At 41.2% G+C, this 12,134-nt stretch overlaps 1 protein-coding gene across 1 annotated transcript; it reads left to right on the top strand.

Annotated features, from left to right (window-relative positions):
- Window positions 1–5,543: 5,543 nt before the first annotated feature.
- rtn4rl2b (reticulon 4 receptor-like 2b) lies at window positions 5,544–11,831 on the top strand. Its single transcript, XM_005913437.3, has 4 exons — window positions 5,544–5,922; window positions 7,163–7,389; window positions 7,500–7,733; window positions 9,377–11,831. The coding sequence occupies exons 1-4, from the start codon at window positions 5,874–5,876 to the stop codon at window positions 10,220–10,222; spliced, it is 1,356 nt and encodes a 451-aa protein (XP_005913499.1). The 5' UTR covers window positions 5,544–5,873; the 3' UTR covers window positions 10,223–11,831.
- Window positions 11,832–12,134: the final 303 nt, after the last annotated feature.

The raw sequence follows: 12,134 nt of genomic DNA, 5'->3' as shown, positions 1-12,134 counted from the left end.
TTATGCCTGAAACTGAATGAATAAGTGTCTCATCAGGCTCCATCATCTACTCTGAGCTTAGAGTTGCAGCATTAAACAAACTGTTCAAGGCTGTGAGGTCCCTGGTCTCTTAATGGGACATCAGACATGGCCAAAAAATGATGGATGCCTCTGTTTATATACTCTTTATGGATGGAAAGTACATTTATTTAAGTGCTGTACTAAAATACAGTATTGAGGCTCTTGTGGCCAGGGGTGGATCTACAGGGATAGCATGGGGTGGCAAGTGCCATCATATAATGATCTCATGCCACCCTAGTTTTGCTTATCACAATGCTGTTTACTAAAAATAATCTAGCATTAACACTTTGAGCCTGGCTATAATTAACACTGAATATAAATTCTAAAAGTGAATATACTGCATGACTGATGTAGGATGACATAGCAACAAGCTGCAGCCAGGCTGAGTCTTTTATTTTGTTTTTTAATTTTATTGATAGACCACTAAAATATATATATATATGATTAAATCTATATACATGATGATCTTTTCTGAATACTGTTGACATGTTTAGTGCAGGAAGAAACAATAAAAAGGGCATTTTCAGTTGTTTTGTTTTGTGTGCCAGTGAGGGTACCAGTGAATGTCACAGTACCTGCCAAAAAGCCACCAAAGGCAACGTAAACACTGTCTCGAGGTGGAAACCAGGAGGAGTGATACACCTCCTGTTGTTTAGGCCTCCGGTGTGCACCTCTGTCTTGTAGTGGACAAACTAATTTTGTGTGTCATGTGTGGCATCTTATTGTGACAGACGATTGTTCTCTAATTTTAGTTTTACCTTGTGACTTACCTTGTTTCCTTTTTTACTTTCTCACACTCGTTGACTCTGGAGTTTGTCCCTTAATTGAACTCACTTGGAACACATTATATAAGGACTGCACTCACGTTCAGCTCACTCTTTTCACTCCCAGGGGCAGCAGCTGAGGTGTGTTTGGTTTGTTCTTCTGAGTTTAAACCTTAAGGGAGTGACTTGACCGTGGTGCAGGAGGTTGGGAAGCGCATCTGTAACTGGAAGGTTGCCGGTTTGATCCCTGGGCTCTCTTTCCTGGTTGTTGTGTCCTTGGGCAAGACACTTTACCCTACCGCCTACTGGTGTTAGCCAGAGGGGCCGATGGCGCGATATGGCAGCCTCACTTCTGTCAGTCTGCCCCAGAGCAGCTGTGGGTACAACTGTAGTGTATGAATGTGAGAGTAAATGAATAATGGAATTGCGCTTTGGGTGCCTTGAAAAGCGCTATATAAATCCAATCCATTATTATTATATTTTGACACACCAGTCCAACCGGACATTCCATTTGGTGCTCAATTGATCTGTCAAATGTATAAATACATGCGACTGTGAGATTTGTATAGAACATTTGTATATGCCACCTAGTTCAGAGGGTCAATGTGAGATTAGAAATTCTATCAAAAATGAAATTATTCAAAAATTGTCTGAAATTCAGCCAGTTCCATTGATTTTAATTATAATGATCAACACATTTGGTAAAATGATGACCTCAGAAAAAGAGATTCAACAATGAAGCAAGTAACAAACTACAATATTAACAAGTTGGACAAAAGTAAGCAAACCCATATGGGGCATAAATTATTTTTACCACATATGTTGATGACGACAGCACAGTTTTCACAGAAAAAGGAGATCCGAGCCTCACTTTCCCCTCATAGGTTGTCCTGTCTCTCTTGTGATGTCACTGACAGCAGATGTCCTTAATATGGTCATATCAGGCGTACAGCGCTGGCAGTGAGCACAACAGCCCCACCCACCTGCTGTTCAAATCTTTTGTTTGTGAGAGGCATTCAGTCTACAGAAAAGTTGGCTTACAGGAAGAGGCGCTTAAAAAGACTTGTTTCAAGACAGTTGTTAAATTGAAGAGCTTCAAAAAGACTGAGCATGAGATAAATTAGTTTTGTTATGAGGTTTAAATCATGCTTACTGCCATCCAAGGATAAAAATGTTGAGATAGAAATGAGTATAATGGTTCTATTTAATGTATATTTAATCTGAAGTTGCTGATCACTTGAATTGTATGCGTTTTCATTACATGCATTATATATTGTGCAGAATATGTATTTCCATGAACAGTATGCCTCTGTACAAAAGGTGTGATTTGAAAGTGTTTGACTTCAATTTTTAGTAGGTCGCAACTAGGAACAAGCAAAGGCTCAACTAATCTCAGTGACCCCAACAAAAAAAAAAACACACCCCAGTTTCAGTTTGCCACTAAGAATCATTTCTTGTTAGAAACTCTTGTTCCTTTTCCTGCAAAAAAGGAACAAAAAGATGGAAGGAGTCTGGGTCCAGCCACACCATGGGCCAAAGGATTTTGTCTCCCAAAACGAATGAAGAACAAAAACTAAACTATCAAATAAAACTGCAAAAGATAAACAAAAACCAAGAGATATCAGTGCAAGTGAGGGAGGCAATCATTACAAACCTGCCAGAGACAGGAGTGGTCTACTCAACAATCTTGTTCAATAAATAAAGACAAGATCCCTCGCTGGTCATCTCACTAAGATCCAAAGTTCTGAAAGGCCACAGAAGAGAACTAAAGTGCAGATGCACAAATGTATTTCCTTGCTTGAAAAAAATCAACTTCACAACATAGAGAGCAGTCTAGTAGAAGAAGGTGTATCATTATCAGAGTCTGCAATGAAGAGACTCCCACATGAATGTAAATACAGGTGGTCTACAAAAAGGTGCAAACCACTGGTTACACTCAAGAATAAGAGGGCCAGACTGGACTTGGCTAACAAATATCTCAAAAAGTGACTGCTGATACATGTAGCAGGATGAATTGTGACGTATAAAGGGATGTACTCAGATTCAGCCAGTTGATGTAGAACTGATCTGACAGAGCTTTAGAGTGCAAAAGCATGTCTGAGTGCATATTACAAAAGCATTCCAAGAGCTTCTCAAGGTGAAGAAAGGTGATAGTTTTTGATAACCAAGTTATTCACCTGATCTCCTACAGAAGAGGCCTATTGCGTGCCACAGTTTGTGTCTGTCTTGTTTTAAACATAATCATTGTGGCCTAAACCTCATGCTTTTGGAACTAAAAGAGTGAGGGTGAGTTATCACCTAACAGATTTGTGAAGCTGAATGAAAACAAATTCCTTAAGATTTTCTGCAAAGGTTTAAACAGAGGTTTTTAAACCAGAGTAATAAAAGTAAAAGTAATTACTTATGTTTGTATGAGATGAAGTCATGATTTTGGCCTGTTCCATGTCCACATACTTTTAGTCCTAAAGAGGGCCACTTTCCACTTCAGTTATCAGTGACTAAAGCACAGGTTACACAACTACACTTTAGATTTCTCTTATTTTGCATCTCCCAGTTTTGCAGTGAATTTGGTTTCAGATACATCACGTTAATTACACAACTAAACATGAACTTTACACGCTGAAGCTTCTCCACTGACACTGAAACAAAATATCAAATGATTCATTGTCTCGTTAGCTAAGTCTTGTCAGACCTTTTCTGTCCCAAAAGACACCCACATTTTGTCTGATTCATACATTTCTTTCAAGTTCACAGTGCATTAAAAGGCAGAGATTTGAAAACGATTCTTGGACTAGCTGTGCTGACCAATTCAAATGACTTTTTGCAATACCTCACAGGGTTTAGGTCCTCAGATGCCTTTAATGATAAGCTTAACCTCCCCCATACCAAGAGGTCGAGAAATACAAGGAGCCTGACGTAAATGAGACAAACTTTGAGAGAGCGAAGCCATGAAAGCAAAGTTTCTGGAGTTTTCTCCTTGAATTTCCACCCTGTGGGCAGAGATCCACACTCAGTCCTCACACAAGGTCTTCAGCTGTGTGTGTATGTTTGTATGTGTGAGTGGGGGTTATGGACAGAGTCACCAACACTTTTTTTAGGATCAGGACAGATCCTTTGAACATGCTGTGTTTACACCAGTTCAAATGCCAGCGTTCCAGTGATTCACTTTGACACAGCAGGCAAGTGAGAGAATGTATCTGGGAATGGAGATAGATGTGTGCCTGTGTGTATGTCCTTGCATACATTTATCCACTTTAATATTTTGTTCTGATTAGATGGGCCATAGCTTTGGCATCTCACACACACACATACTCAGGTAAGTCTCAGGTAAGCGCCGATGTAAACACACACACACAAGAATGAATCATAAATTGTCTCAGTCTGCATGGATACTAGATCATTACTGTAGAAGGGGCACTAAGAGCCGCCCACATGCAGGTGGGCAGACACACACTTGAAGGTGGACACTTGTTGGTGAGCTGGCTGCCTCCCCCACTCACCCTGAGGCCAAGAATACCCTGTGTGCATTACATGTGCACACACACACGCGACCTTATCTATTCCACAGACCCCCGCTGAGGCCACTAATGCCTCCTTGTTGAGCTGCCTCCCCCAATCACTATACCGACGCCAAGAAATCGTGTGACTCCAGACGGTTTTTATTGCCTGCGCTTCGCTCACAGCTTGGAGTTACAAATGACCTTCAAGGAGCAGGTTTTGGTGAGCGTGTGTTCACTGGGGAACAGATGATGCGCATCATGCTGGACCTGGGCTTGACCCGTGCCACGAAGGAAGGACTCACTTGTGAGTAAACTCTGCCCACCCCTGCCCTGACACAGTTAATTTCACATGGAAAAAAACAAAACAAAACTCCATGTCCCCTGTCATCCATCCCACGTCCCGCCCGTGCGCGCTGCTTCGCGCCTTTTCTAGCAAATCATTTGTTCTGCAGCCAAATTGGCTCAAGGATGCGACTTATGGGACCTATTCAGTCAAATGGGTACTCTGTGTCCCTGTGTCATTGTTACTGGTAGTCATCCCATCATCTTTATTCACATCCACAGCGCAAAGAAAATCCACATTTCATCAGTCCACTGGAGGATTAATAATGCATTGCTTTGGTAAATGTGACATTTACGAAGAGGATTGGTGTGAATAAATGCAGCCTGATGTGCAGGTGTTGTACTACTACGATATGTCAGTGGTGTTATCTCTCCCTTTCTCACACACTAATATAACCAGGTCATATGCTGTGGTAGATGATTTCGCTCCACCGCTGGGTTTCCCTTTCATGTTCATCTGTTATTCTGAACTGTAGGCGTCTATCGGCTTCTTTCTAGCCTGGCCTACACCGAAGAAGAGAAACGATAACTTGACTTTAAGGCCAGATGAGTTTTCCCACCTCCACCTCCCCAGAGTACATGTGCTACGAGGCTACACACAAATTCGTTTAATGTGCAGTAGTCATGCAGCAATAATTCTTACTTTTTTCCCAGTAATTAGTTTTTTGTCACCTCCATCCACCTCCAATCCTCCCACACTGCGAGTTGTCTTAAACGATGAACAAAGAAATTATTGCAATAGTTAAACTAAATACTGGATATTTGTATTAAACGTTGGGGAATGGTTAGAATATTTAATACATGCTCAGAAAGAAAATGTAACGAATTATAAAAACAAATTATAAAATTTCTAGTTTATGTTGTGTTTCATTATCACGGCATAATAAATGATTAATGTTGAATTATATTATTTTTCTTTTGACAGCCAGTGGAGGTCTGCCGCCAAGATGACAGTGACAAGCTTTGCCATTGCCTTTCTAGTCGCTTCCTCCGGTAACTCCTCCTCCCAGGCTGACGTAGAGGATCCTCCGCTACCCACGGCAGTGGGCGAAGACCGGCCACGGGGATAAAAAGCTCCTCGGGACTCCGGTACGTCACTGCCTGAAGCAGCAGTGACTCGGTCACCAGAGCTGAATCTCAGCAGAGATAGCATCAAGCAGGCATTTCCACGCCGTGCAGGCTAACTCGCTTTCGGCTTTGGTTCGAGATGGAAACTCGTCGCACCGTGAGGGGCTCCAGCGCCCGCAACTACAAGGGTAAGTTCCTCACCATTTTGCATCTGCAGATTCTACAGGTGCATTCATGTGCTTATAGCTGACACCTTTTTACTTACCTTTGAACACGTTTCCGTTTTTTTAGTGTTTTCAGGGAATATTGTCGTGTAATTTTGGGTTTAAGCAGCCTTTGTTAGACAGAAAAACAAAGTGTAGACTTCGATTTACGCGCAGTCAGTCTGACTGTTTTCTAATTATTTTACTGTGAATATGAACTGTATATGCCAGCTACATATTATGAGAGTTAAAGAAACGTGTCAGGGATGCTCACTCCGGGGTACAGATTTTGTGATCTGCTTAAAAAGTTATTTATTACACGTGGTCAAAGCTTTTTCCTCTGCTCTCCATACTGTTTTACGCATGGAGAGATAAAAGCATGACTTTTGCGCGCACAATTCGTTACTTTAACGTTAGTGTAAATATGAAAGACATATGCCCTATTTGACTCCAGAGCTCTGGTTGCAGCTGTCTCTCAGCGTCCAGCGCGGCTAATAGTCCAACTTGTTAAGAGGTCAAGGGGTGAGACGCTGGAAAATCTTGCGCACAATAGATGAAAAGGAACCTCGTTAATATTTAACGCATGTACTTTTCCCGCCTTGCCCACTTTTTTGTGCACCGTAATCTGAGCGATGCCAAGAAGCTGCTAAATTAATCATAAGAACCGAAACTGATCCGGGTTTGGTTACTAGTTTTACGCGTGCCCTCCGCGTAGACAACCTTTCAGCGGAAACATCCTTTTGGTTGAAACAGCCTGAGAAGTAGAAAACGGGGTAAGTGTAACAGGGAGGCAATGTGCTTCTCGTTTCTGCCTCTTAAATATATTTTGATTCTTGATTTGTGGCTAATTTATAGTCTAAACTGCTGAAATCCACGGTTATGTAACCATGTCACAAAATCCACTGCTACTTAGGTAAAGTGATAAGGTGGATATGAATGGGTGATTGATTTTTGTAATGTAAGCTGCTGAATTATATATGAAGCCTAAGGTTCTGAATCCATCAACAGGTCACGGGTAAGAGCACAGCGATGTTAAAAGGAATCACTGACAACAAAACAAAAGTTTTGACAGACAGACAAAAAGAAAAAGAAATGGTACCTAAAGCTGAATCCAATCTCTTTTTCTTTGCCAGTCACTCTTTCTCACACACAATGTGCACGTTTTTCCAAGCTGCTACTCCTGCAGCTTTCTCATGCTAACATTGCCTTTTTCTTCTCTTTCCAGGTGGACTAACCCTATGGCTGATTCTGTGGCTGGTGGTGGTGAAGCCGGGTGGGGTCACAGCATGCCCCAAGCTGTGTGTGTGTTACCCTACGCCCATGACGGTCAGCTGCCAGTCCCAGAACCTCACCATAGTGCCGGCCGGTGTGCCCTACAACTCACAACGTGTTTTCCTCCAGAACAACCGCATCACAGAGCTTCGCGCAGACTCTTTTGGCTTTGAGACACAAGTGAGCAGAGTGACAACACTATTTATAGAAATTATGTGCAGAAATGTATTTTTCCTCTCTCATGCCATTATTCTTATTTTTCTTTGACGTCCTGTTGAATTCCTCTGCAGGTGCTTTGGCTATATGGCAACAACATCACATGGATTGAGGCCGGAGCCTTTAGTAACCTCAGGGTACTGGAAGAGCTGGATCTGGGTGACAACCCTTCACTGCGCCACTTGGAAGGTGGAGCCTTCAGGGGCTTGGAGAAGCTGCAGAGCCTGCATATGCATCGTTGCAAGCTGGCCACTCTCCCCCATGATCTCTTCCACAAGCTGTACAGCCTGCAATTTCTCTATCTGCAGGTAAAGACAACATTCACACACACACACCTAAAAGATGACCAGTACGTTCACAGTAAGATGTTGGATAGTAATACATGGGTATGATCAAGGGTATGCAAAATTACTACGTTTAGTTGTGTTGTAGAATTGATTTAAAGCTTGCACAGGCTGCACACCCACACACACGTGGATGCTTTCATATTGCACGTGTTGAAGCGTGAGTTGCACACACCACAGGCATTTATATGCAAACAAAAATAAGTTGTAAAAATAAAAAGATGCAGAAATGTATATCTACAAAGAAAATTAGAACCATTGAGCAGTTAAAAAACACTGAAACTATCGTATAAGGATAGATTTACAATATGACAATAGATTTATTTAATTACTATAAACTCAATGCAGATAGTTGACAGATCTTCTAATAATATAAATTGTAAAAGAAAAAACAAAACACATGTCCACACATTTACTTTCAGCAAGTGTATCTACAAGTCAGAGGAAGTAATATCAATCCAAACTTAAAATACACATATAGATGGCAAGGATGGTGATACAATCACCACTTGTAGAAGGCAGGAAAATTACTACAACACTTCATATTCATCCTTAAGTTAATTTTATTTAAAATAAGTGAAAAAGAAAACCTAAAGTCATCTTTTTAAATCACTTCAAAACCAGTACAATAGATCCAAATAGTTTTTTTTAAAAGTAGAGATATAATATAACAGGCAGTGATTTGATTTTAATGCATTGAAAATTAGCTTGCAGAGATGCCATGTGCATTATTTTTTTGGTTGCTGTCAGCTTTTGGCAGCTAACAGTGAGATCTCATCTGTTCCTGAATTTAAACTCTCTTCCAATCAGACAATAACTGCCTGCCAAGAAGCCTTCTGAGGGAATTAAAGAGAACACATCCCACATTCAGTGTGACTCAGACAATGCAGGTCACTTCTCAGTGTTATAAAGCTACTTTCAAACAGATCACTTCTCACGTGTGCATAAATTATAACTGCAATCAGAGGGAGGTGAGATATTCTTTTATTTATTTATTTTTACTGCTCATATTGATCGCTGACTCAAAGAGAAATGTTGGATGTTCAGTAATTCGTTAAAGGCGGCTTTTGTGTCACACATTGTGTGAGCTTCCAATCATTTCTAGATTTCAGGATTCAAAATCAGCTTTGACCTTTTGTTGTAGGACTTGAATCTGTTGTATGCAGTCTTTAGCAAAAACCACCATACCCAGCTTCTTTAGTCTTTCTCATAGACTGTATATTAAAGATAGATGTAAACATTGAGATGTTAATCATTAGTTTCAAGTTTTTTAAGACAGCAACTTGCAATCACGAAGTAGCCTGGTTTTTTTTATATACAATCCATCATCATTTATTTTAGTCTTAGTGGGATTATAATTTGTAATGTGAACATCATGGTTTGCATGGTAAGACATTAAACTAGTGACTGAAACCACAAACTCATCACAAAAGTGTCTAATGAGCTGAGAATTGAACCAGCAGAGTCGCCCCCTTCTGACAACTAAACAGATTGCAAGCTTAAGTCACTTCTGCATTGGAGACTATGTGCATCTTTTATATGCAGTCTATAGTTTTACTTTTCACTTTTTTCCCAGCACTAAATGTTGCATTTTGACTTTGCTGCAGGAAAATCAACTCCATTTTCTGCATGATGACCTTTTCTCTGATCTGGTCAACCTCACCCATCTGTTCCTGCATGGGAACCGTATCCGTACCCTCACTGAAAATGTGTTCAGGGGTCTGGTCAACCTGGACCGTCTCCTTCTGCATGACAATCGCATCAGGCAGGTCAACCGCAAGGCCTTTCGTGACCTTGGCCGTCTTACCATCCTCTACCTGTTCAACAACTCCCTGGCTGAGCTACCAGGACAGACCATGAAAGATGTCCAAGACATCCAGTTCCTCCGCCTCAATGGTAACCCCTGGTCCTGTGGCTGTGAGGCACGTCCCCTTTGGGAGTGGTTCCGCAAGGCCCGCATCTCCTCATCTGACCTTGTGTGCACTTCCCCATCTACACGTCGTGGTCAGGACCTCCGATTCCTCCGAGAAATGGATTTCGCTCTCTGCCCTCTTCCTGACCCCGGCTCTCTGGCTGGATCCACCACAACCACCTTCAGTACCAAGACCCGCTGGTGGTTCTCCAAGAACAAACCCGAATCCAAATCAAAGTCCTTGTACCAGAAGAGCTCAGAAACAGTGAAGTCATTCCCTTTCCCTGCGGTCAAGCCTCAGTTCCCCTCCAAGTATGAACTCTCAGCTGATGAGGCAGCCCTCCCCAAACTCGACCAAGAAGAATACTGGACCAACTATGGCAATGAAGATTCCTCTGTCCGCTGTGTTGAGCTGGACTGTGCTCCAAGCTATGACGACCAAGCCTTCCCCTCATTCTCCTCCCTAGCCATCACTCCACGCCCACTCCACCTCCTCACCCTCACCATACTCTTATTCTCCTTCCATTTCCTTTTCAGCTGAACTCCTTTCTCCTTTCTACCTGTTTCTTTCTCTGATTTCTCCCTCTCCTCTTTCTAATACTAACAAAAACCTGGATCTTGAGTCCTTTCAGTTGCCTCCTCAACATGCAAGGGGTGCTACACTGAAGCAGGAGACAGGCAAGGCAGCAGGGAGCTGCTTAAAAGTGCCAGGTCAGTTGAGCTGATGTAGAGCCAGACACAATTGATTGTGAAATACCTGATCTTTCGTAGTACAGGCTTAGGATGACATCGGAGCTGAATGACAGTGACAACACAAAGGCAGAAAACTACCAAGTTAGCTGGTGGGGTCTCCAGATGTCTTTTTTTTTTTTCTATCACAGCTGTAAACAGCGCAGGCGTTGTAAAACTATCCAGCTGTTTTCTATATTAACTAGTACTCACCATCCAATTATCACTAACATTATTAAAGGAAGATTATTTGGCATTACCAGAAGTAGGATAAAGATGTGGATTAACAAGAGAGATCTAGGAGGAGAGAAGTAAAGCAGTTTGAGGTGTTCACTTCAATGCAACCAGGAGTGACTAACCTCCCTCCTTCAGATTCAAAACCTTGTGTGATCTCAGAGATGCCAGCAAACCATCTGTACATACCACACACCATCACTGTACATTTGCATCCAGCACACTGTATCTTAGACTAGGTGGATTTGTACTTTGATCATAGTAAACAGCTGTTTGTGAAGATAGAAGAGATGCTTAGACTGTAAAAGGATGGCAAGCAAATTAAATATGCGCCTCTTGATTTCCACTATTATCACTTTGCCCTTTATAAATCTAAAAGTTTTCAATATCCCAGACATGGAGTTATAACTGATTTGTGTGTGGGTTTCAATTTTCTGTTGTGGTTGTGTGAGTGAAACTTAAGTGATGTAGATATGAGAGTCTAGAAAAGTCTGGAAGAGACGGATCTTCTTCTATCTTAGAAAAGTGAGTGCCTGTATGCATGTTGTGTGGAAGTCCAGAAGTCCTATTTTATTACACTTATACCTGATATTGTTTTTTATTATTTTACATGTCTGTATGTGCTTTTTTTCTAACCTGAAATCTGAAAAAAAAAATCCTTCATACACACAAAAAATGACCAAGAACTGTATTTTAAAACTGCATGCAGCATTTACACTCTGAACCATCTCTTCTCTTTATAAGCTGAACCTTTCTAACCCCAGTATGTGTTTATGGAAAAGTGTATGTGTGTTGTTTACGACCAATGAAGCCTAACTGTGACATACAGTCCACGTCGGCCCCACATGTTAAATCTGAAACCAAACCTCGATGATGACTGTGAGTTTCAGAACAGTACATGAGACATACTGTGACATTCGTTAGAGTCTGTTTTTTTTTTTTTGATGAAAAATTAAAAAACTGTTATGGAAGTGCTTTGCTTTATTAAAAAAATAAAGAAATAATTACACAGAAGTGAGTGGGAGTTTTCTTTGTTCTTGTCTTTGCTCTAATCTCACTCTAAGTGCTCTCTAAGGATGATGCAAAAGAACAAAAAAATCAATAATGAATTTACACGAACACTTAGTCAGATGAAAGCAGAGAGCAGAAACCTGAGTAGCAAAGCATAAGACATACAGTTATATAATGCAACAAGTCTTTCAGCAAGTCTGAAATTGATAACCTATTGAATAAGGGCTTTGCATGGAATATTCCATCCAGTAAAATGAAGGACTCGTGCAAAAGTGAGGATATTTGTTTATAGAAGGGAGGGGATATTTATTATCTGTATAACTGTGTGTAGTAGACGCAGTGTGTGTTCAAGGTATCCAGCCTTGGCTATGTTAAGCCAGTCACTTTTCTCAACATGTGCAGAAGGCAGCTATATCAGGTCGCATTACATATACAGTGAGATGGATGAATAAGCTCTCGAGATGTGCGTGTGTGTGTGC

The sequence above is a fragment of the Haplochromis burtoni genome, unplaced genomic scaffold, assembly GCF_018398535.1.
Source record: "Haplochromis burtoni strain Fernald_Lab_line unplaced genomic scaffold, NCSU_Asbu1 Contig_4, whole genome shotgun sequence".
Classification (NCBI taxonomy): domain Eukaryota; kingdom Metazoa; phylum Chordata; class Actinopteri; order Cichliformes; family Cichlidae; genus Haplochromis; species Haplochromis burtoni.
This window is presented reverse-complemented; position numbering and strand designations above follow the sequence as displayed.

Excerpts from the sequence above, each read along its gene's own strand:
- rtn4rl2b (XM_005913437.3), top strand. The coding sequence starts at position 5,874 with ATGGAAACTCGTCGCACCGTGAGGGGCTCCAGCGCCCGCAACTACAAG. Across the intron at positions 5,923-7,162 it reads CAGCGCCCGCAACTACAAGG|GTGGACTAACCCTATGGCTG; the intron begins GTAAGTTCCTCA and ends TTCTCTTTCCAG. Across the intron at positions 7,390-7,499 it reads CTTTTGGCTTTGAGACACAA|GTGCTTTGGCTATATGGCAA; the intron begins GTGAGCAGAGTG and ends ATTCCTCTGCAG.